Source organism: Gasterosteus aculeatus, chromosome 16 (genome assembly GCF_964276395.1).
Source record: "Gasterosteus aculeatus chromosome 16, fGasAcu3.hap1.1, whole genome shotgun sequence".
NCBI lineage: Eukaryota > Metazoa > Chordata > Actinopteri > Perciformes > Gasterosteidae > Gasterosteus > Gasterosteus aculeatus.
The window spans coordinates 4,341,675-4,366,143 of NC_135704.1; the positions used below are offsets into that span (position 1 = coordinate 4,341,675).

The window sequence follows — 24,469 nt, forward strand, 5'->3', positions numbered from 1 at the left end:
ACTCACCGGGTCGCTTCCTCGCCCCTCATTCATTCCCCAAACTCCATTTCTCTCTCCCTCACTAATTACTACAACCCGTCAGCCAAGCCCAGTTGCCGTGGCGACCGGCCGTCGCCACGGCAACCCCAGTTGTCTGTCTGGCTCCGTGAGGGAGGTGTTATCTTGCAGGGAGGTGAGATAAGAGTTCATTTCTGCTTTGGTGATAAAAGAGCACGTCTCAGTCAGTGAAACCAGGGGCCGACGGGCAGACGAGGCCCTCTGAACGCCTGACGATGGGACGGGATCCACAGTCCAAAACTTGGGCCTGTATTAAAGATCAGAACGGTGCTTTCGAATTAGAAGAGAAATAATACAGCGCGTCACTCAGCTTCTCACATGAGAGATTTAAACAGCCTTGATGGTTTTAAAGCCTCACATCCAGAGCAGCACACACACAGCGAGGGGAGGAGGAGAGTTACTCAGTTTTACAGAGGCAGCGATCTAGAAATCATGTTTTTGTTGAATTTGTTGATTGATTTAGAAAATGCGCACCTATTGTATAATCTGAAGTGAAAACTTTGATGATGTTCCAGCAGGATAGGAAAGGACAACCTGGCCTAAACGCAGGAGTCTGCAGTGTCGATTAGCAAAGCTCCACCATAATCAGTAACGGAGCATCCAGTTTAGCTTTATTGTTTATTTATGTTAAATTCTTTCAAATATCAGAATACAAGTTACTCACATTTAAATTCTTATGAAAAAAAACTAAGAAAAAAAAAAAAAAAAATGGAACCGACGAATATTCGCTGGTCAGAAAACGTCCGACCAACGTCACCGACACCCGCACTCGTCCACCACCATGTCCTGGTAGTGGCGAAGCACCACGTTGTCGTTGTTGTCGTAGTAGAGCATGGAGATGGGCGAGAGGCGGACGGGCACGCAGCACGGCTGCGGCGTGACGTGCGGGTCCAGGGAGTGCACCAGGGTCTGCAGGATGGCGTGGTTGGTGCCGTTGAGGCTCTCGCTCAGCGGGAACGGGCACTCGCCGTGGCAGTAGTTGGCCAAGTAGCCCTGAGGCGCGATGATCCAGTCCTGCCAGCCCACGTCCTTGAAGTCGATGTAGAGGCGGCGGGCCCGGCACACGTTGCTGGGCGTCACGGGGAGGTGGACGGCGCTCCGCCGCTGCCGGGAGCGACACTGGTGGGGGTTGAGGGACACGGCCACCAGCGAGGCCCGGATCAGCGGCAGGGTGAAGGCCGGCTCCAACGGGAGGGCGTTCCCGGGGCGGAAGGGCAGCAGCTCCTCCCCCGCATCGCCGGCCAGGGGCAGCAGCTCCAGCAGCAGGCCGTAGTTGCGTCCCGGTTTGCGCCAGCTCTCCGCCAGCGGGGTGAGGTCCATGGTGACGGAGGTGGGTTCGGGATGCACGGGGACCGACTGAGACAGCACGAGCCTGCGGCTGGCCTTGGGGTCGGCTCCCCTCAGCGTGGCCCGGATCACTTTGTACAGAGTCATGCTGAGGGCCCGGGGCCCCTGCAGGAGCTTCCAGTGGAACTTGATCTCCAGCTGAGCCAGAGACAGCAGCTCCACGGGCTGCAGGACGGACAAGTTGAAGTAAAGCGGCTTCTCCAGGCAGGCCGGACAGCTGCCGCTCCAGCCAGATACCAGCGCGCCTGCAGAAACATCAGCGGGGAGCCGAGTTATCTTTCTAATCCCAGAGGAACAAAGCACGAGTTAAGCACAAGGCTGCAACTTTGTTGACAACAAACGTGAAGTCAACTTTGAACATTTTGATTAAATAGTGCGTTTTCTCTGTGAAACCAACTCTTTAAAAATGGAGGTACATGAGAATTATAAATCAACACTCCACAAGGGATTTTCTTTTAAACTGATCCCCTTATTATTTATTTAAACTAGTAATTTACTGTATGAACAAGTGAACTACCAGGTCGTCAGCCGTTCTCTACATGAACGCTTTTGGACTGCAATCCGGGTTGATTGTGCAGACAAAACCTGCAATCCACTACAGTTTTCACCAAAAATGTACGTAAAAAATGAATATACCTACATTAGAGTACCGCAGGGTCATATTCGCTTTGCGTTAGTATTTAAACATGTGTCTGGCGTACTGGATGCAGTCTTTCAGAGACTTGTTGTGGTGTAGAAGAAAGGACACGTGAGGATTTCTAAAATGTGAACAGGCAAACTGATTGCGTCCAATAAGGCCGCATGTATTAGATAAAGATGAAGTGTGCATCATTTAGGAGCAGGAATGCACCAGATCAAGCTTGGAGCAGCAGGGTCTCCACCTACCTTGGTCTTGCACGTAGCGGATGATGTTGCCGCGCACCCCGTACTCGGACACCGTGCAGGGGTCGCTCTCCCGGGCGCGGTTGCTCTCGGACCTCCGGAACATCCTCCAGATCTCGGAGGGGACGTCACGCCGGGGCAGCCGGTTCGCCGCGGGCCGAGGCCGCTCGGAGAGCCCCATGGAGCCGAGGAAGAGCCGCTCCCGGCTCCTCGTCTCCTCCGCGCGGGGGAGAGCGCACGTGCCGAGGAGACACGCGGCCGCGAGCAGCGCCAGAGGAGTCTCGGTCGGCCTCATGGCTGTTTGCGGCCTACTTCGGCCGTGTCGGGCTGCTCACCTGTAATATCTCTCTCCCCCCACAGAGAGGAGGGGCGTTTGATTGAAGCGCCGAGGCCCCCCGTTGTGCGCCAGATAAGGTGACGCTCTCGGGTCATGTCCTCGGATGTCCGCAACAAAAAACCCCAGCTGGCATTTTAATCTTTTCGGCTAATATTTCAATTATGGAACACGCGGACTTATTTTGATATGTCCATAATATGTCCCCGAATGACTTTTCGAAGGACCCGATTAGTAGTTTGATTGTTTTCAACAGATGCTCGTCGCTGTCATGGTATTTAGTATTAATTTACGTGGCCGACCAAAAATTTTTAAGAAACTAAAACAAAAGTTATATTCTGTCACGCTTAACAGACAGGTGTTAACAGACCTTATTCACGGTGCCACGTGGCCCACTTTAGTCACCACTTGCCGTCAATTGCAAAGTTGAGTAGATGACGTCACGTGCTGACGAACTTTGAAGGGTTTCTGCAACTAAATCAAACTTTTTTTTACCTAAATGAAAAAAAAAATCAAATACATTTAGCCGATTAGAGCAATAATTCTGTTGTGCAACAGCAACTATTGTATTAGAAAAATGTCATCATCCGAACCGATGTAGTGCGAGTGACCTTCTCAACACTAATAAAGAAAATAAGTAAATAGCAAAAGCCTCTAGCACCCTCCATTGATGGCATGAATAATGACACTGTTGCAGATACCACTGAATACTACTACTATACTAATAAGTGTAGTGGGGTGTTAAAGCATTACTGCTGACAGCACGTTTAGGTTCCTCATTGTAAATCTGTGTGTGTGTGTATTGGTATTATGGTGTATATAAAGCAGTGATTAATTATACTAATGCTACTCTGTGAAAATAGTAAAAAAGTGTGTCCATACAACTGGTCACTCATTAAGTGGGAAAAGGGACGTCATAGTTTTTATGATAACAATATTGTATATAATAAAAGCCACAGGTTCACGTGTGTGTGAGTGGGACATCTTTAACAAACCCCCCTGCAGCCGGATCACCTTCGTGCTACCACGCGATTATTAAAGCACCAAACATCAGGTCAGTTCCAATGATTTTTAATATAGTTGGCAATCAGATGATTTGGATTTGAATTAAATATTTACAAATCAGTATGTACAGTGATCATAGAAGAGCAGGCGGCTGTAGTTACACTGTGTGTGTGTGTGTGGGGGGGGGGGGGAGCAGTAGTTGACTTGTCCACTCACAGGAATTGATGCACACTCACCAAATAAACATACACACACTGTATATGAACAATCCAATGATGAGTGTAAGACAGTAATACACACACACACACACACGCACGCACGCACGCACGCACGCACGCCTCAGTCTGAAGCGCTGAAGACAGCAGCGGTTTCCCATTTCACAATGTTTGCATTTCAGTTAGAGGACAGAAGTCAAAATAAATAAAAGTTCTTCAATGTGTTGTTGGAGGTGTGTCCATAATCACAAAAGACGTTGCTGCCCTGCTGGTGCAAAGATTGATCGTCTACGCTGGAAGCTGATGTTCGCTGCCCCTGATGGGGAGCAATGCTCTTTAGATGTTCTAATTAGTTATCCAGATTTAAACCGCTAACTCGTGTTTCAAGAATTCTTCTGGAACTACAATTTCTTTTGCTGAATTGAGTTCTCATTGGCAGTTGTTTTTTGACTCAATCACCAACGAGCACCGAATAATCAATCTTGTTATTGATTAATGCACCAGCAAGCACCAAAAGTACATTAAGTGAGAGAAAACACAAAACGCTGCTCGCGGTCGCTCAATTCCACAAGACGCCGTTGCACCATATCGGAGCCGAGCAAACAAACACCGGAGGGAACAGTTCACGCTCGGGTCTGCAGATCAAAAGAGTCCATGACGATTATGGATCAGTGAGCGTTGGAGTCTGTTAACCCGCCTCGCTGGTTTTGGTACTTCTGTGCTGGAACGGGACCGTAGAGGCCAAACATCTGAAATGAAAAGCGGAGACTGCTTCAGCAGGGCCACAGCTGGACACGCCGGCGGGGGGGGGGCTGTTGCGTCTCGGGACAATCGGGCCTGCTATTCTTCAGTTTGATCAGTCCATATATATATGCATATATATATTTATATATATACACACATATATAAGTATATATTTATAATAAATCCATCCAATGAGCTATGTACAAAGTATGGCGAAGAAAAAATCTTTATTTAAATGTCATTAGCGGATGTCGTGGGCTCTTCTCCGAGTCCAGTCCGCATGTCTCCAGTGAACGTTTCATGCTTGGGGGGGAGGGGGGGGACAGCTTGGGGGTCCATGCCGGCAACCCGCGGTGGTCTTCGACACGGCCCCCTGGAATCAATCCGGCCCCGAGCCAAATGAGCTCAGCAGAGTCCACCCGGGGCCCAGGTTCGCCTCTACGAGGAGGGGGGCGGGCACGCGCTCGACGGGGGTCATGTGGCGTTGACCTCCATGATGTGGTCGTCGGTGGCGGGCAGCACCAGGACCTGCTGCGTGTGGCTGTGGTTGAACACCTGCCCGGCGTCGAAGGGCTCCAGGCGCGGCATGGCCACGCCCCTCTGCGGCTGCTGGTCGCCGCTGCCCACTGAGTGGACGCTGCCGCGGCTGCGGATGCTCGCCGTGTCCCCCTGGTCGTCCAGCGCCTTGTCCAGCAGGGACAGGCTGTCGTTCTCCACGCAGCTGTCTGAGGACACAAACGAGACGCAGTCAGTGAGCAGAAGGATTGGAGAGGACCGCCGCGGTTTGTCCTGAACGAGGACGTCGCGTGGGACCATCCGTAGTCATTTACATGATCAGTATGGACGCGCTGCGGAGGGGGAGGGGCTTATCTCAACGGCAGTCACTGATCCAGTTATTTTCGCCATTAACACTGAAAGAAATCATTTTTTATTTATTCATTATCCCGGGGAACTAAACGGCGTGTTGTCGCTGCATTAATGGAGTTGTTTTATCAGCTGTATGAACCCAAAATACAGATTTTAATTATAGTTTAATAATAATTTCTCTCGTTGGACAGATACGAGACGGCCGGACGAGGAGCAACTCAATGTCAGGAAGCTTTTGCAGAATTCCTCGACTTGTATGTGAAGTAGCGGCTATGCGTTGAGATGGCCGATTACGGGTTCTTTCCCTGGCATTCGGCGGCTTACCGGGGTCGGGTTGGATGGCCACGGCCGCCGTGTGAGGCAGGTACTTCAGCACTTTGATCTTGGGGAAGGGCAGGTGTCCCGCGAACAGGGGCATCACCTCGATCCGCACTTTGTGGGCGGCGTCGGCCGCCATGGGCATCGACACCATCCCCGAGCTCCTCCCACACACCGCCCAGTTACTGCTGCTGTCGGCCACTGTGGACAGAACACACACACACACACACACACACACACACACACACTGCTGATCAGCCTGTTTTAAAGTTGGTGAACCTACAAACAGTCAAAATATTAATGTATTTTTATAGATACAATCTACAATCCACAAAGAGATCAATCTTCTTATTTAGTTTAGTTATCGGTCACTGTGACAAAATGCTAAACGCTCTGCATGAGCCTCAGCTGTGTCTACAGTTGACTTAAATACTTTTAACCTTCAATTTTGTCTGCAACAAATAAATATCTTACCTCTCTCATATTGTTTTCTTTTTTTTGGACGTTACCGTTTTGTCACTGTGATACCCACTCACCTCGGCTGTTATCCATCTTTTTCTATAACAAAGCCCACATACCCTCATACATGAGTTTGGTGCTCTTCGGCCCGTCGGCGTCGGTCTTGCTGTCCTCCGCCGCCTCTCCCTCGGTCGCCTCGGTCAGCCGCGTGATGCACACCTCCAGGCCGGACAGTAAACCACAGCGGCAGTGCTGCTCGCCGGCAGGGGGCAAGATCTCAGCCCTCACGCTGTACAACGTCTGGCGGCAAAATAAATACACAGTAAGCAAACACGGGGTTCTTGCATACTCTAGAAAATGACAAAATGTGGGACAGAAAGGGCTTTATATGTTTTATAACAGCCACAGTGAGGCTCTCGGGGACAAACATTCAGACGGTTTTTAAAGGGACTTACAGAGACTCTCTCCAGCTGGAACTGGTAGTGGAAGGGTTTGAAGGTGGAGACGTCCTGCTTGGGCGGCGAGAAGTTGGCGGAGAAGACGCACTGGAGGCAGGAGGGCGGGTCGTCCTTCCACCTCACCTCCCACAGGCAGAATAAGCTGTGCTTGCTGCACAAGAGCTACACAGACACGCGCCACGGCAGAGAGTTAGTGGCTTGTGTAGTTGATCGTTTTAAACTACACACCGGGGCTCCGTCCCTCAGCCCAGCCAAAGGCGCTCAGGGCTCGTAAACACAATCGGCGTTTCTGCACACAAATGAGGCTTTGCTAATTACAGCAACTTTTGAATCAAGGGCAGCCGCCTCCTTAAAAGGTGGAAAGCTGAAACCATGGAGGGGAAAAACTCTGGAATATCTATCTACATGTGGTTGTTTTTGTCTACACCGTACCTGTTGAGTCTTAGTGTTGAGCGACTGCAGCTCCAGCAATTCGTGCTGCTTCTCCGTCAGCTGCATTTCTGCCAGCGTGAAGTTCACATCAGACACGTTCTGCAGGCAAACCTGGATGTACTTCCTGTGGGGTGAACAGCTTGTGAGTCAACTACAGGTTATGGTCAGCCGAAGATTTCACACAAAAGAGCAAACGCCGTTTGTTGGTTCAACAACACAAAACGGTACTTGAATGGCAACGGAGGCTCACCGGTTACCAGCAGAAAGCACAGAGTGTTTGGTCTTGAAGGGGATGTAGAAGGTGAGGGCGAGCAGCGTGGAGTAGATGGACCACGGACAGTCGATGGACATCTGCGGACAGACGCCAGCAAAACGTTACCAAAGCTCTTTGAGTGGCGCGACCGAACAGCCGGATGGCACAATTACAAGGACTGCAAGTCATTAAATAAAGACTTTATCTAATAAGCAATTCTTCGTTTACTGCATAAAACGGTTTATAATTTAACATCTGAGCCCACAAACCCTAAAAATAGTCACTTCACTATGACATAAGACCTTAAAGGATTGCTTCATTTATGTTAAAACTTGGGCATTGTTTATATTCTATAGACAGTGTCCAAGGCGTTAGCTCATGGCTGTCACATGTAACGGATCTCACCCTCTGGTCGATGGCGGTCATGGGCGTGTCCGGGTGGCTGTAGCTACGCGGCCGGTGGCGGACCTCCCCGTTGGTCAGCCTCTCGTTGGCGGGCCGGTCGGGCCCGTGCGGGATGATGCACAGCACCTCCAGGTGGAACTCCAGCGTGTGGTACGGCGGCGTGGCGGGCAGGCTGATGCTGGTCACCTTCTCAGACGACTGGATGGACAGGGCGCTCTCCCCCACCAGCTCTGAGCAACACAGGTTCCCAAATGTGAGGTTCGCGCTGAAGGAAACCCCCCCCAAAATGTTGTCCTTTTCTCAACGGGTGCACTGACCTGCGGCGGGGCTGGTGATGCGGGCGGGGCAGCTGGCGGAGGGCAGGATGGGCATGGTGTCCGTGTTGCTGAGCTGCAGAGCGTCGCCCTTCTTCACAGCGTAGTGACCCGTCAGCAGAGTGAACTTCACCGTCTGGGGCAGGCCGGCCAACAGAGGCTCTGAAAGCAAACCACACACACGCAGGGGAAATGTTAACTGAACTTCCTCCACCACAGAGTAGGGAAGAATGTGAATGGCGACACAATGTTTTATTCTTATTTAAATAACAAAGAATGCAGCTTTTTGGTTGAATGTCTGAGGTCAGTGACCTTTGACCGTAACATTCTAATCATTTGTCTTGAGTCCAGGTGGACGCTGGTGCCAGATTTGAAAGCAACAAACATAATGTGGCTAAAAACATCTCATTGTTCCACCCGTGCAGCTTTTGCAGGCGGTGCCACCTGAGTGAGAACTATTTTAAACTCTGCGAAATGTACATGGGAAGTGAAGCTCAGGAATTTAGGAAATTTGGACCATTTTCTTTTTGTAGAAGCATATAACAGGGAACTTAAATGTAGAACAAGAACATGCGAGCCTTGCTCAGCTGCAACCCGGATGCAGCTGACGTTAGTTTGGAATAATGTCTGCCAGAAAGGTAAACATAAAACATGGGTGTTCTTAACTGTTGGAATCCATCAAAAAAGTGTGAGCTTACTTATTTCTTCATCATAAATAAAAGTAATTACTGCAAATGAAAGGCTGAGCACAAAAGGTAACTTAAATATTACTAAGCTGTATGAAATGCACCATATGCTATGTGTGTTTGCAAAGGATGTAGCGAACTATTGAAAACCCATATTTCTTCTCTCAAGCCGACATTGACAAAGACATGAAAGGACTCAGGGAAAAACACTAAAACCAAATGCTTGAATCATTTTACTTTAGGAGTGGACATTTTTTTGGGAGGGGGGGGGGGGGGGGGTGATCATGGGGAATGCCCTATTTTAGTCAACGTTCATGTTTTTCACAAAATGGATTAAGTCAAAAATTCATTTTTTAAATTTGTATTTAGATTAGATTAAATTTGTATTTGTAACACTGAAGAAGCTGCAGTACTTGTTCTCGGACTTAAATAAAACAACTCTAAATCACTATCATAACATCAGAGTGATCTAATTATCAAAATAAATACCCCTCAGACCTGAGAGGGGCTCCACGGTGAGCTGGGGCTCCTGGGAATAGACCTCATACTGGACCGACGGGTAGATATGAGGCAGCACAAACTGCACCTGACCCACGGTGGCGTACAGCTGGCGCAGCGTGTAAGTGCCCGGCTGTCCACTCTGCAGAGGAGACAGAGGGACCAAGTTAGGGAACAGGAGCTCACGAGACGTTTTATTAAAGAGAGACCAGCAAAAGCAGCCACAGAATCTCCTTCCCGATCAACGAGTGTCCCTTACCGGCGCGGTGAATGTGATGCTGTTGTTCCCGGGCTCCAACGTCACATCCTGCACCTTCAGCATCTGCGCTCCGTCCTTCACGGTGAGGGCCGGCGGGCTGACGCAGTTGGCCGTGTCCGGCGGCGAGCCGGTGTCGTGGCGACGCATCACCAGGTGAGTGTTTTTGCACACCACTCCCGTGGAGTTGAGGGAATTGTCCGAGGGACTCCGGTCCTGGATCTCGTCCAGCTCCAGAGGGGGGCCGGCCGCCGCCACGGAGGAGGCGGGGCCCGCCGACGGGTCGGCCTGGCTGAACTCCACCGTCCCCGGGTTGGTCGCTCTCGAGGCTCCTTTGGACCGCCCGTTGGTGCCGGCGCGCTCCAGGTCGAAGTGGATGCTGACGGCCAGCTGCTGGATGCGCACCGACACGGGCATCAGACAGCGCAGGGTGAGCTCCGCCTCCAGGACGGCCCCGGAGTGCACCGACGCCGTGGCCGGACGGAACTGTAGCCGCGTGAGCTGCGAGAAGACGGCCATGCTGAGGGTCACCTTGTGGGCTGAAGAGAAACACTCAATGTTTTTACTATAGTTGTGAGTTAAATGACGCCTGATGTATATTTTTTGAGTGGTGGGATGAAGGGGGGGCACAGAAAACTTAATGAGCCCTTGAAATAAACGCTCATCACTTACACTGATCATTGGACTTGGCAGCAAAGGTGAGGATTTCTTGACAGAAGTGCTTCCTCTCCTCCGTGGTCAGATTCCCGTCTCCAGCCAGCAGGGCGCTGGTTTGCAAGTAGCTGTGGCGGCTTGTGAAGGAAAAGCAAAAACACTACACACACACCTACGGCTACTTAGGCATCTTCGTAACGAGGGTTCATTCCTCTCACTGCGTTTCCGCCCGCACGGCTGTAAAGTTGACACACCTGGCCGCTAAGTGGCCGATTCACGGTTTGGGAAGGATACTCTTCAGTTCTGCCCAGCAGCTTCTGACACTCAGCGATCTGTTTCCTGGTGTGAGTGACCGGGAGGCTCCATCCCTCCGACGTGTACGACTTCACGGCTTCCTGTAAGAAGGCCTCAGCCCGCTCAGGGTCCCCCTTCCTCCTGGTACACACACACAAGTTTTTTCACAGAAGGATGTATTTTTATCTGTGAGATAAGTGCATATCACTTTACTTTTCCAGTTAAAAGGGTGATTACATTTTCAAGTAAATTTACTTTAAATATTAAAACGGAATTTGGGAACAATGCAGAAACTTCTATTTCCACGATTAACAGACAATTTATCAAACCATGTTTTCTGTCGCACCGTGCTGCTTTTCTTTCTCTCTCATGGCTTCAAATGTATTTTAAATGTCCTTTGCTTCCATCATACACCCGTGTTTTCATTGACTGATTAGACCTCCTCATTCAGCGTGTGGCTGTCTACCAGCAGCGACTGATCATCAGTCCTGGAGAAGAGGCCCAATCAGCTGCTCCTTACATGTAGAACTCGGCGAGGCTTTTCCCCACAAGTCTGGCAGACCTCAGCCGGCCGATGGCCCGGTACATCTCCATGGCAGCATGGGAGAGTTCCTGATGCAAGAGGAGGGGGGGGGGGGCAAGATAAACAACTGTTTACGCAAATGTCTGCAGGAGATTACGTCATGCTTTTTAAGCCCGGCTATTTTTATAAATTTTAAATTGCGTTTTGAGACAAGAATTCCTGCTTCGTGTTCTTCCTGCTGAATCACACCCCCACTTACCAGGTAGTGTCTTTCGAAAGCTTCCACAGAAGACAAGGCTTCCTTCAGCTTTTTGTAAGGGCTCTGCAAACTGCTGACTGTGGAGGAAAGTAAAGAAAAGGCAGTTATTTATCGTCTTGATTGAAGGTACTTTCCAACCCTGAGAGAGAAGGACCGAGGCATCGCTTCAAGGTGTGAGTGAGGTTGTGGACCAACATTTTGAATTTTGTCGCCACCTTTCTATTTGGGAACCAAATGCAAAATGTTACTATTAACCTTCATGATTTACTCAATGGGCATCATGCTGTATTGAAGACTCAACTGTATTAAACTAGACAGAAGCAACAAACTAAAAGAAACCAAAAGGCTTGATTGACAGTTCGATCAGGCTGAAGAGACGGTCAGAAACAGCTGATGGGGGGCCAATCAACATTGTCAAAAGCGGAAAATCAAACGAGAATTGGACTCGTCTCATTTCCCGGCCGAGTCAAAACACCCACCAGTCTCTGGCCTCTCGTCCCCCAGTCCGGCCAGCAGATCCACAGTCCTGTTCAGGTCCTCTGACGTGGGTCCCTTCTCTGACACCAGGCCACAGAGTTCCCCCAGGGACTTCAGCTGTGGGGGGAGGAGAAGAGACTGGAGGATTAGACCCAAACACGCTTGTAATGTGTCTTGCCACATACGGACTGTCTGCTCCCAAAGTAACAGGGATAGAATCTGTTTAGTTACCTTGTCTGTGGCGTAAGCCCACAGCCCGACAGTGTGGGAGCAGTTTGCAGCTAACTGGGCCGGATCACAACAGCCTTCGATCCTGTGCAGAACCTCCAAGCAGCTGAGGAACACCCAGCAGTCCAGCGCCCCCTCCAGCACCGACACCTGAACGGCGAGGCCGACGTACAATGTGAGGTTCTCAGTATCGATAATGAGGATTCTACTGAGGTCTAAATAGGAATTCACTTTTCTAAACCCTCGCAATCGCATTTCGTTACTCAACCTACGCAAAGTACGTGAACGCCCGTCCCCATCGGGGGTGTGCTTACCTCCAGCAGGCGGAGCTCCTGCACACAGTTGTGCAGCAGCTCCAGCGCCCTCTGGGTGACCTCCCAGGGCCTCAGGAGGAAGATGAGTAAAGTGCACTGGCGGGAGAAGAGGTAGCTCCTCAGATCCAACAGGCTGGCCTCCCCGCGCTGGATCCCGTCCCTCTTCTCCATGTCGATGGGCCGCCGCAGCAGCAGGCCGCTCCAGCTGCGCACCGGGGCGCAGAACGATCCCAGCCAGTTGGCTGTGTCTGTGGACGGAGAGCAGACTCGTCAGGCCCAAACTGCAATGCTCAGTGGGCGCATGCACAGGTTTCACTGCAGAAGGCCGCTTCGAGGTCAGCCATCAGGCGCTGGTAGCTCACCGCCCGCTCCGAAGTTAAGGACATATTGGGTAAAGAGAGCGTCCAGCTCATCGTACTGGACCAAGGCGTCTTCAAACTGCTGCAGCATCTCAAAAACAAACGCCAGCTCCTCCTGCACGCACGCACACACACGCAATAAGTAACAATAATAATACAAGTAGCTGATATTTATCCTCACAGGAATTGATGCACACACACGCTGTGTGTTGGTTTTGTGTAAATAATCGATATTTACATTTACATCTCTCCCGTCCGTACACCTGTGCTTTCATTTGCCCGTACCTGGACCATGAAGTATTCACAGAAGCTCCAGCCGGGCTGCGTGCGCTTCTCCCGGAGCGTGCGCATGTCGTCTTCGAAGCGCCCCAGGTTCTTGGTGAAGGACATGAGGAGGAGGGTCCGCAGCTTGAGCAGGAGGGCGTTCCAGGACTCCTGAGACCGAGACGAGTCCTTCAGGGGATCGGACAGCACCACGCACCTTGGGGAGGGGCGACAGTCATCACATACCGAGAAGGGCGGCTTGACCAACGTGGTTTCCTCTGGTCGTATTTTTATGTTGTTGTTGTTTACAGGGGAGCCATGTTCTCACCGGTCGTTCTGCTTGTTGCAGAAATCGCTGCGGATTTTGTCCACGATGGAGGACCGAGGCAGGATGTTGGTCTTGTTCTTCTTCTTGGTATCGTTGGTCTCCACGACGATGATAACCCAGTCCGCTGAGCTGTGAGCGCGCAAGCTGTTGTGCCAGCGCGTCATGTCCTCCTTCACCGTGCTCTTATACGCCTCCGTGTCCTACGAGCACGTGAAAATGAGGACATGGGACGTTTTAAAATGTACCCTTTCTTATAGCGGGCGGGGGGCGCCGAACATTATAAATCTCACTCAGATTGCTTCATGTCTAAAACTCGGCATGATGTAAGAACATGTTGGATGAGGGAAGAAGAAATGTAAAGAACATCAGATATCAATTCCTGGAAATGTTACTTCCACTTTAGACCCACGTGAAGACGGAGAGAGACGACCAGAGGAATGTTGCCAGTTCACATTCCCTGAGGAGTACCAGCTGCTCAGGGACTCACTCAGCGACTGACTGCCACTCGAGGCGGCCGCCCGTTGCCGATCGGCTGAGCGGAGGCGAGATGTAAAGAGACGATGTGGCTGTTCACCACGGCCTGTGTCTAATGGCGGGGGGACGTGTCACACTCTTTATCGGGAGCGGACGTTACGTCACAGTTGGTAGGATTAATGAGGAAGTCTGTTTTAAGGTTCTGGATTTCATTCCTTTGGATGAGACTAAAAGTCGTCCACTTGCTTCCTTTGTGCCTGCCCCCGTGTCCCGCCTGCACACACACATCTCTGTGTGGCGTGTCCCCACGCCGGAGGCCTCGTCCTGAGGAAACGTAAGGAGTCACGCGCTCAGTCTGCTCAGTCAGCAGTTCCTGCTTCCCTTCTTGTCCTTCTCCCATCTGCTTTTCCTAAAGCGCAGTTGTTAGTTCAATGAATAAATATGAAAGGTTGATTACATTTGGATGATTTGTAATTACAAAGAGGATTAATCAGCAATGGGTGTGGTCTTTAATGTAAACAGTAGTCAAATCCTCCTTAACCATTATTTACATTACATGTCGACAATTGGGTTAGTGATGGATATGCAATCATTTAGATCAGTGTCTATTACGGATGGAACAGAGACATAACACCCCCCCCCCCCCCCCCACTCCCCTCCTCCATCTGTCTGGCTTCATCTCCTTGTGGAAAGACATCTGTCCACCTTCCACTGACATGAAGTTACGCCAAAATGATCTTGATCCGAGTCGGTTTGCATATTTTGAACCCTCGCTGAGTGAATGCTGACGGATGTCTTTGCCCAGCGACGACGCCAGGAAGCGGCTCCCCTGTCCTCAGAACGCAGACAAGGACGCACCTCCTGTCCTCCAGGACACACGAAGACTAAAACTCTACAGAGAAGCCCTGCCGCCCCCCCTGAGGGATCCGTTTGTACGGGAACGTACCGGAACATATCGCACAATGAAAGCGTTCTCCGCGACGCCTTTTCATGTTCCCGTCAGATAACTCGACGGAGACGAGCGTGAAACCAACCACTGACGTTAATCTAAAGGGACTCCCGGGTATCCGGGCAGTCTGCACAACGCTGAATGTGTCCCAGGCGCGGGGAATGAACTGCAGAGAGACGAGATGATTGAGGTCGTGGAGTGTGTGTGTGTGTTTGTGTGTGTTTGAAGCTACTCACACAGCAGTCGGTCCAGTAGATGTGGAGGAAGGGGAAGGTGAGGAGAGCCTTGTTGCCCTCCTTGGGGAGGAGCTCCTCTTTAAACTGGACGAAATTAGCCTCGAGGTGGATCATTTTTGGTGCGCGGCCGTACGTCCTGCATGGAGCAGAAAGCAGAGCTCTGCGCGGTCAGCGATCGCATGATGATGGATATTACTTGTCCTCCCCACACGTATGGACAACCCGAGTGGAACGCCCACTCCTACATGCGTCACTGGATGAGAAGCTTAGTTCAAAAAGTCAAAACACAGTTTATTGTCATCTTATTGTGACTTATAAATGATCTTAAAATCCTCTAAAAATTCTCTAAAGCTTTACAAGAACATGCATTTCTATGTTTTTCCCGGCGTGCACTCACCTCCTCCACTCCATCGGCTCCCTGGGGAGCTGCTGGGCCAATGAGGTGTAGAGAGACGTAAACAAGCCCTGGTCTCCAGCACCTGGGACGAGAGACAGAGCGCATTCCAGTTAGGACAGACACAAACACTCTAATAAAACACAACTGCTCCACATTCCTAATACTCAAGGTTTCACCGTAAAGGGACATGGAGACATTCGGGCAAAAACTCATTATTAGCAACCATACGAATGTAAATACAAATACAAACACGCAGCCCATGAAACACAGTGAATAGTAGCAGAATGCCATGAAAATGGTACATACGAACAAACAAATACTTAACGTACTTAAATGAGAACATTTAAGAACTAAATGAAGAGCGGAGATCTTTTTCTTTACTCTCCTCACATTCCACCACTGTACCGACTTCCTCACACTCAACAAACTTGGTGAAGAACTGGATGTCCTCATAGTCAGGGGTCTCAAACTCAAATCAGCTGCGGGCCAGATGCAGCCCACTTCAACCGAACGCGGGCCAGACTAGCGTCCGAACGGCATGGTCGACAATAACACAACTTAACACTCACTTTCAAAAGCAGACATTGAACCCCACCCTGGGGGATCGGTCCGAATGAGACTACAACACTAGTCCTCTAACTCAGCGGGGGAGACCTAAGGTCATGTGACCGTGGAATACCTTTATAGCCAAACGTGAAGTCACGTGAATCGAAGCTGCGTAGTGATGGACGGAGACGCTCGTCAGTGACGTCAGATGATTCATGTGTTGTTAGTGTGAGTCGTAAAGGAAAACTTTATTAAACGAGCGATGCTAACGGTTAGTCACATGATCACCTGCGCGAAAGAGGGCAGGAAACTGAATTTCACCCTCCTGCTCTCTGCACCTCGGCCGACACACACGACCCGCCCCCCATGTCAGTCACATGCATGCCACGTTCACTGGACAAGCACACAGTAGGAAACCAGAACATCATAACATGTCCCACACAGCAGCTGACAGTGGGGTTACAGTATAAAACTTGCGGGCCGCACTAACATTACTCTTTCATATTAAGGATGGGGCCACAAAATATCGTCCCGAGGGCCGCAATTGGCCCGCGGGCCGCGAGTTTGAGACCCCTGTCATAGTAGTTATTCTCCTACACATCACACTCCTACTCTTTTACGCCCGAGCATAGAAACCCAACCAACAGGATGTCACACACTAATGAGCTAATTGTAACGGCGGCACCCAATGACATCCAGTGGGAACATTCCACTCACAACTGAACAACGAGGTTATAAAATCGGCGCATGTAGCTCTGTCTGACATTTGCTTCCTGCCGTCGCTCCGCTTCAAGGTGCTCAATGTTTAAACTGTGAGGCTGGACGGACCAACACGGTTTGCGCCCTTATTCCATCGCCGCCGTATCCGTGCACAGAGGATGCACCAATAGAACAATAAGGATGCAGTTCAGCCCTTGCTGATGTGCTCTAAAGCATGTTTGCATGCTCCGTTGTTCAAAGGGCTCCTCATCCCGTGCGTCTGAATATATCTGCACTCCATATGAGTCGGCATCAAAGATGGGACAGACAGCCGGGACGGACTGCTGGGCCGGACAGACGCGTCCGCCCGCTTGTGGAATCACGGGTTTTCCAGACACACAAATACGTACGCATAAGATCTAGGAGAGTTTTACTATATTTCCCCTTGCAAGATCAATACAATAAGTATCTATGTATCCATCTATTTAATATCGATCTTAATTTGTTAATATAGTTTGTTTTGGGAGGCTGCACTTTCAAAATGAGACTAGGACTATGAGATGGAGGCGTAGAGGTTAAGTCCCAGTAGCAGGTCCGGCCTACAAATCCTCGCCGAGTTGGTGACGCGGCCCCCCGCCAGCGGTACAATCCCCCGGCTCAACAACAAAGTGACTTCAATGTCAAAATCCGTCTAATCTAATCTAATACGTGACACACAAGGTGATCGTTTCAGTCACACCGGAAATGAGCCTCATCACGTATGAAGGTCCTTTTAATAAAATACCCCATGAGAACAAAAACAGGACTAACAAGTGAAGTGCTTTGCATGTGCAATCGTCCTGCAGCCTTTTCTCTGAGCCGCGTGATCCCGAGTGATACGTCGTTAATGTGTCCGTGTGCATTTAGTTTGTGTTACAGGCCGACTCTCCCCAGTGTCGCACCGAACAAACTTAATGCGCACAAAGGCTTTTTATCAAATGCAGGCCTGCAGTGCAGACACCTGACATGTAATCCCCGTGAGCGCAGCGGGTCACGCGCAAAGTGTCAGGTAGGAGTGGAGGTGCGACACGCTCATCCTCCCGGCAGGATGAACCAGGAGCCGTACAAGCGGACAGAGAAGAGCGTCACAGGCTTAAAACCTGTTTTATAAGCATATCGATGTGTGTTTGGGCAGGTGCTCATTTCTCAAACCACACCTGTGAGTGACATGTACGATCTAAAAGGTGATTTAAATCAAGAGATGTCCTGACATGCAACTGTCAGATGCATCGGTTTTACGTGAACTCTTCCAGGGACCATTGCTGAATTATACTCATTTCTTTACACATACTTTGCATTTCTGCATGTTGGCCAGCTTTACAAAAAAAAAAAAGGAACCTTCCTCCTCTGAAATCCCAAAACAGATTCCCTGCACAAGAAAGCACCTCGAGTGTGTGTGCTGGAGAAGGCAGCTTTCCCACTGAGACGGACTGAATCCTGCATTGCTGCACACTGTGATGACACGACTATCCAGGGAATGTGCGGATTAACCTGCAACCCTGACTGACCGCGTCGTGTCGGAATCCATCATCAATGCAAACCGCACACACCGGGGACACACCTGGGAGACACTGCGGGGCCGACAGGTCGGTACCCGGACCGACACCGGAGCAGCCCGCGGCGTGAGACGAGGCTGGCAGCCACTACCAGAGCCGGCTCCTAAAAATAACCCCTGCAAGAAGCTTCCACGAGGATTCCAGGGGATTTATGAATGGCAAGCTGACCTCACCGGTCAAGTGTCATGTGGCGAATGCTGTCCGAGCTGCTGACGGTGGGAACTGTGGCTGTCCATCAGGGAACAAGGTGATAGCCGCAGCAACTAGCTATGACGTTATCTCGTTAGCCAGGCCTGTTCGTCAAAGTAGCTACAAGCTAGCCGGGAGAGAGGTGCCGTTTCCCGGGTGAACATTCGCCACAGACAGCGTCGCTGTGTGCAAGTAAAGGGACTATAAAAGCCCGGACAGGTAGACATTAGACAGCACTTTGTTAAGACAACACGCAGTGTCTCAAAGCGGGTGAATGTGTGCACCAGCTAGCTTAGCTCGGCTTAGCGAGCTATTGATTATAGCTAGCAGGCTGACTGTCAAGACCAGAGGAAATAAGACTGAACGTCTGCTTTTAAAGAACACTCACATGTCACAATCGGCTTGTTTTCCATAGTATAGATGATCGGCTTTTCCTCTTGACACTCCATGTGTGTTAGCGGTGGTACTCCATGGAAATTATGTACAAACCGAGCTTTATTATTAGCAATTGCTTATGTATGCAGTTGTGTTGAATCGATGGGGCCTGTGTCACAGCTGCACTTCCGGGAAGTACGTAGCCTGCGCGTCATTAAAGGAGCAGCCCGGGATTTTTCTGCTCCCCATTACAGGCGCTTTGATGGGTACAAGTACAGAAATCCTCATTACAACAAGGTTCTCAATGGCGGAATGTGAAGTTAATTAAGGTACGTTTTCACTTTTCAATTTTATTTATTTGCACAATTTAATATACACAAACGTAGCAAAGATTACAAAAGACACAGTGCAGGAAGAGGCAGTGAGCAGGTTGGGCTTATTTGAAGCCTCCACCTAAATACTATTTAAATATTATAGAGAACAGTGAAATGTATGTAGAGTAGGTGATACAAAATAACAATACGCATCATGATAAACTTTATTATCTCCAGGATTTAAATGTATCTGACTGCAATAAGGCAAATAAAATTTCAAAATGAAAATAATATTTTAAATGTATATGTGTGTGTGTGTGTGTGTGTGTGTGTGTGTGTGTGTGTGTGTGTGTGTGTGTGTGTGTATATAAACATTTCAAATTATTCATTAAATTCATTCTATTTTTAATCCAACACATATGAACAGATATTTATCAGATAAGACATGTTGGAGATAATTATGAATGAGGAGATCAGGTTAAAGTAGTAATAATGTAGAAGACTGACTGCTTAACAATGTTATGTTACCGTGCTTCATGAAATGGAGTTATTACTGTGCCTGGAGGTTCTCTTTTTTTGTAAGGGGGGCTAGTTATTTAATTGTGAGTTGGTCACAGATTGTCCCTTCAAAAGTTAAAGAGGAGCTGTTTCAATGTTGACTGTAATGTATCTGTGTATTTTCGTGCAACATAATTAAGACAAGTATGAGAAAATAACCCTGTGGGTTTCTATTCTGGGACTCATGTTATAAACAAATGCATATAGTTTTATTTGCAGAATGAAAATTGTTTCTTGAAAACAATGTATAGCTGTAAAATCCAAAAGGTCCCTGCAATTATTTATAAATCAGTCACTTTAAGACAAATGTTTTGTACTCAAGATGGTCTAAAAGCCCTATTATCTTTTGGGGATTTTTAAATAATAACAAAATAGTGAACGATAATAATCAAATGAATAACAATTTTCATTTTGGATGATGGACATGGACTTCTACCTTGGGGACACAATGCTGCCATCTAGGGGTTTAAAGTTGTACTGTGGAAAGAGTCTGTCTGAAAAGCTTTTCAGTATTTTATTAAGATATCCACTTTTACGGATCACTTAGTTGTTGTTTTTTTCACTTTCACTTTATCTTTCTGTAAAGTGAAAAAAGTTTCTCCATCTCTACATTTTCTGAGGCCTTCTTCAACCTTCTCTCTCTTCAGATTCTCTCTTCCCACATGTCTCTTTCTCATCTTTGTGTCCAATGTCAGGACCATCTCCTTTCCCAGCTTTGTCATCTCCTTCCTCTCTGTTTCTCCCTCGGTCAATCTCCCCATCGTCCGGCTCTTTTAGCCCACATTTATCTCCCACCACCGTCCTCACATCCTCTTTAGTGCTCTCTCCATCTCCCTCTTTGGTCACGTGCCCATCTTCTCCCTGTCTCTGTTTTTCCACCTCTCCATCCAAACCCTCATCCGCCTGCCCCTCTGCCTCTTCCCGCTCCCATCCCACCTCCCCCCATCCCACCCCCTCACCTCTCCCCTTTCCTCTTTCTCCTTCGTCAACAGCAGGCAGCTGCAGCTCCATGGCTGCCACTTCCCACTCCAGCTGCTCCACCCTGGCCTGCATCTTGCGGTGGCTCGACTCTAATTCCGACATAAGTCGAGCTAGTTTTGTTTGCAGGATTTCCAGCTTGCTCTCTAGGCTGCCTATCTTGTTTTCCAGTTTATCTGCCTCCTCATCCACGTGCTCTCCACTCTCCTCCAACATGCCCATCTTTGTGAGGATCTGTCTGCCTTTCTCCTCCAGGTGACGTTTGGCCGCAGGGAACTCGGACAACACCTCCGTCAGGTCTTCTTTGGACAAGCTGAACAGGTCAGAGTAGCCAATGCTGCGGATGTTGGCGGTGCGGCGATTGCCTGACTTATTACCTAAAAGGAAACACACCAGTGAAAGGAGCTCCCTCTTATGGCACCAAACCAGTCTGTTTAAAGCATTTAGTCAGGTATTGTTTCACATGTTTCTATTCCATTAAACTATAGTCTGAGAGTTGTTTTTTTCTGCAGAAATACTTTAATTTGAGCCATGAATTTGCCCGTTCTCCATCACTTATTATCGATGAATGCTGTTATGGGAAAAGTACTCGACACTTGACTTACCTTTGATATTGAGGATGCTAATTTCCCCAAAGAAATTGGATTCACTCAGCACAGCAAACTCTGTGACCCCATCATCTGCTACAACTGCAAGTTTACCCTCTCTGATGATGTACATTTCATGGCCCACGTCTCCTTTCCTGCAGACGTACTCGCCCGGACTGAACACCTGCGAGACACAAGACACGAGAAACCGCTCAATCCTTGAGCTTTCGTTTTCCTGGAAGCATTTCCGATTCCTTCGATGGACCCTGGAGTCGCGGGTCCCCCCCCCCCTGACCTGTGGCGTCAGTTTGAGCACCAGCTCTGCCAGCAGACTCTTCTCACAGCTTTGGAAGATGGTGACTTTGGAGAGCGTGGGCAGGTGGACGCTGACAGCGATCTCTGTCCTCAGGTGTACCGGCAGCTGCTGCAGGATTTCATTCTCTCGCATGATCTTTTTGTTGATGTGAAGATGCTGGTACCAGCTGTCGATGCGCTGGCGGAGCTCCTTGCTGATGTGGTGGCTACGCAGATAGGCCTTGACCTGAGGAGGAGAAGCGTCTTGTTTCCTCTACACTTACAACAAATTACATTCACTTTGAAACATTACACCATCTGCAAGTGCTGGGGGGGCGATGACCGAACATCCACTGTGAGTAAAGGCAATATAACAGTTTGAGTGGAGAGCAAGGCACCGGATCACCTCCGACAGTCTCGCTTCACAAGTTGCTGACCGGACTTAACAAGCAGCCGAAATATAGCCACTTGACTAAGACTAAGTAAGACTAACAGCCAATAGGTTCAAAGATTGTATAAATTCTTTTCAGGAACTGACTTGCTCCCACTTACCAGCTCATGGTCCGGGAAGAAGACGTTGTCGCGGTCCCTTAGGCTTGTGATGACATTTCCAACGTTGCCGACAATCGATGCAAACACCAACACGGCAATGAGCAGGTCTGCTATCATAAACAAGTACTCTTCTTCCCTATTTGGAAGCGGGGTGTCTCCCACCGTGGTGAAAATCTGGGCTGAGAACCAGAAGCAGTAGAAGTACTGACGCCGCATGGAGGCGAACTCGGGCGTGGTCACGTTGGGGTACACCCAGCGATCACTTCCGAAGCCGATGTAGCTGGACAGGGCAAAGTAGAGACAGGCGTTCCAGTGGATCAGCACAAAGATGTAGATCATGAGCTTGGAGATGCGGAAGGTGTTTGGGTAGGACGTTCTCGTCTCCATGCGATCCAGGGCCTCGTTGAGTCGTGGGATACGGAGAAGACGGTTAATCCTGACCAGCGGGGCTTGGATGCCAAAGACAAAGTAGAGGAAGTCGGTGGGCAGCAGGGAAACCAGGTCACTTAAGGAGCTTTTAGAGCGCAGGTAGCGTTTCCTCAGCTGAGTGACGTCCTTGATCAGGATGCCCTGATCCAAGTAACCTGTGGAGGAAAGAACAAGGTTTACCTTGGCCCAGAGTGCACGTCAAGTTACTTATTAAGATATTAAATCCATCTAACTTAGGAGTTACAGGCCTACTGCTTTCACATCATGAATACTGGGGTGGAAAAGATTCACATATTTAAGACTTTTCAACCTTTCTGATCTTCTGATGTCTCAAGACCCTTTAGAAACCCTGTGAGAGACGCTTGAGAAACCGTCTCATTTGACTGCAGCCGGGTGTGACGGTCCATCCCTGTTAGTCCTGCTTCTGTTACCCCCGTGTCTCCCTTCCCTCATGCAGACCCGATACAAACTGGGCCTGACGGTACTGATAAACTAAAAATCCAATTTCAGTTCTTTCCACACTTCTCATGTGGCAAAGTCTCAATCAAAACCAAAGAAAATGATTATGAAGAATATTCACCTGTGTGGACCGTGATGATCATGTCGACCAGATACATGATGTCAGCCAGATAGTCCAGTGTGAGCCACACAGGCAGGTAGCTCATTGCAATCGTAGTGAAGCATGTCCTGAGAAAGCATAGCCCATTAAAGGTGTCGAATGATTGCGGGTTACGTGCTTGGATGTGTGATTAATACTTGATGTCCCCCATGTTTGTACCTCAGAATGATGATGACCCAGTTGTAGACGATGGGAAAGATCATGACCTGCAGCCAGACGTAGTAAAAGTGTTCTGCCGGATCAACCACCCACTCGTTCAAGCTGATGGAAAGAAGGGGAGGCAGACGAGGATCAGTTATGATGATGTCGGCTCGACGTGAGGGTCTATGAGTCACATAGAGGTCACAGACAGAGTCCCAGAGGTCGGGCCATTTATGGGTTCGACCCATAAATAAATACGTTGTCCATTTGTGTCGGCTGATTGCAGCCAAAGGTTATTAGTAGATGATGCCTCATTTGCATATTTAAACATAACACTTCCTACAACTTGTGATTCAAGAAAACGTTTGTTTAAAGTTTTCAACTTCTGAAGTCTGAGTAAATATGAATAAAATTAATGGTAATATTAATAGAAGTCCTCAAACTAATTATAATGATGAATTAATAACTTACTTGACTTTCCATTTCAGCTTGGTCTTGCCTTTCTCTTCACTCTTGACTCCATCGTGTCCTTCCTCGGTCACTTTCTTCCCCTGTTGCCCCCGCAGCAGCCTCTGCCATTGGTTACCTTGAATGCCAACATCAGCGCTTTGCTTCATTGTCCGACGTGTATCCTCAGACTAAAACATTCCTTAAAGGGAGCACGGCCTTTGCTCTTGTTTCCTCCGGCACGAGCGTTCCCCTTTCTCGAACGACAACTCATGCAACCTTGTTTTCTTGCACGAGGCAGAGCGACGTGGTTCACCCGACAACACACCAGGTGCTGAGGACTGGCTGCTGATGCAGGTCTCCATGGAAGGAAACCACAACAGATGTCAGGTGTCCTCAGGGGATTCCTTCTTCCCCCCAGAAAGCCAGAGAGGCCTTCCTCTGCGCATCCCAGAGGCTGCTAGAGACAACTAACGATAACGGGAGCGTGTAGAGCCCAAACCACCGAGCGCACAACATGTCTCCCACATTAAAAGAGGAAACGTAAGACTAAGAGAGGCAATGTTTTTGTTTCATTCATTTCATGTGTATTATTATTGTATTTGTATTGGCCTGTCAATCTTTGTCTCTTTTAATGTAAAATTAATAAAAGGAAAAGGATTAACTTGCACGTGAGAGTTTAGATCAAACGCTTAACAGAAACGGCATCTTTCATTCAATTTTCCTTCCTTTTTTCTCTTTTCATTTGGGTTGATGGTTTATTATCATGAATTGTTCAAGAGTAAAGCTAATTCATTTAGTGACAATTTTCTTCTTGCTTCATTAACCCATTCCATACCCAACAGAATACAACTTCTGTT

At 49.0% G+C, this 24,469-nt stretch overlaps 3 protein-coding genes and 1 long non-coding RNA gene across 5 annotated transcripts; 1 reads left to right on the plus strand and 3 right to left on the minus strand.

Annotated features, from left to right (window-relative positions):
- Positions 1–661: 661 nt before the first annotated feature.
- Positions 662–3,228, minus strand: gdf3 (growth differentiation factor 3). The gene is made up of 2 exons (XM_040200587.2): positions 2,290–3,228; positions 662–1,649 (listed from the first exon to the last, which is right to left on the minus strand). The coding sequence occupies exons 1-2, from the start codon at positions 2,579–2,581 to the stop codon at positions 811–813; spliced, it is 1,131 nt and encodes a 376-aa protein (XP_040056521.1). The 5' UTR covers positions 2,582–3,228; the 3' UTR covers positions 662–810.
- Positions 3,229–3,675: 447 nt separating this feature from the next.
- trappc10 (trafficking protein particle complex subunit 10) lies at positions 3,676–19,001 on the minus strand. Of its 2 annotated transcripts, none has more exons than XM_040200764.2 (23): positions 18,704–19,001; positions 15,287–15,368; positions 14,890–15,025; positions 13,231–13,430; positions 12,924–13,119; positions 12,642–12,753; positions 12,280–12,527; positions 11,969–12,115; positions 11,740–11,854; positions 11,261–11,337; positions 10,999–11,090; positions 10,479–10,619; positions 10,203–10,312; positions 9,534–10,069; positions 9,275–9,416; positions 8,094–8,252; positions 7,777–8,006; positions 7,369–7,469; positions 7,119–7,242; positions 6,684–6,848; positions 6,348–6,528; positions 5,776–5,970; positions 3,676–5,309 (listed from the first exon to the last, which is right to left on the minus strand). In XM_040200764.2, the coding sequence occupies exons 1-23, from the start codon at positions 18,762–18,764 to the stop codon at positions 5,059–5,061; spliced, it is 3,801 nt and encodes a 1,266-aa protein (XP_040056698.1). In that variant the 5' UTR covers positions 18,765–19,001; the 3' UTR covers positions 3,676–5,058. The 2 variants fall into 2 exon arrangements, with proteins under 2 accessions (XP_040056698.1, XP_077947523.1); XM_078091397.1 differs by having other exon boundaries at positions 9,266–9,416.
- On the plus strand, positions 18,280–21,427 carry LOC144388854 (uncharacterized). The gene is made up of 4 exons (XR_013453121.1): positions 18,280–18,373; positions 18,945–19,019; positions 20,796–20,861; positions 21,289–21,427. It is a non-coding gene; the product is annotated as an uncharacterized LOC144388854 (long non-coding RNA).
- On the minus strand, positions 20,100–24,006 carry cnga4 (cyclic nucleotide gated channel subunit alpha 4). The gene is made up of 7 exons (XM_040202172.2): positions 23,634–24,006; positions 23,181–23,282; positions 22,983–23,089; positions 21,974–22,557; positions 21,423–21,668; positions 21,146–21,311; positions 20,100–20,917 (listed from the first exon to the last, which is right to left on the minus strand). The coding sequence occupies exons 1-7, from the start codon at positions 23,777–23,779 to the stop codon at positions 20,190–20,192; spliced, it is 2,079 nt and encodes a 692-aa protein (XP_040058106.2). The 5' UTR covers positions 23,780–24,006; the 3' UTR covers positions 20,100–20,189.
- Between the last annotated feature and the right edge of the window lie 463 nt (positions 24,007–24,469).

Bases quoted from the DNA above. Each gene is read 5' to 3' on its own strand.
- gdf3 (XM_040200587.2), bottom strand. From the start codon at position 2,581: ATGAGGCCGACCGAGACTCCTCTGGCGCTGCTCGCGGCCGCGTGTCTC. The intron at 1,650-2,289 runs GTAGGTGGAGAC...ATGTTTCTGCAG, and splicing joins CCGCTACGTGCAAGACCAAG to GCGCGCTGGTATCTGGCTGG.
- trappc10 (XM_078091397.1), bottom strand. From the start codon at position 18,764: ATGGAGTGTCAAGAGGAAAAGCCGATCATCTATACTATGGAAAACAAG. The intron at 10,070-10,202 runs GTAAGTGATGAG...GTTTCTCTTCAG, and splicing joins TGCCAAGTCCAATGATCAGT to CCCACAAGGTGACCCTCAGC. The intron at 8,007-8,093 runs GTCAGTGCACCC...TGTGTTGCTCAG, and splicing joins CATCACCAGCCCCGCCGCAG to AGCTGGTGGGGGAGAGCGCC.
- cnga4 (XM_040202172.2), bottom strand. From the start codon at position 23,779: ATGAAGCAAAGCGCTGATGTTGGCATTCAAGGTAACCAATGGCAGAGG. The intron at 23,283-23,633 runs GTAAGTTATTAA...TCTTTCCATCAG, and splicing joins AAGCTGAAATGGAAAGTCAA to CTTGAACGAGTGGGTGGTTG. The intron at 20,918-21,145 runs GTAAGTCAAGTG...GTTTCCTTTTAG, and splicing joins TAGCATCCTCAATATCAAAG to GTAATAAGTCAGGCAATCGC.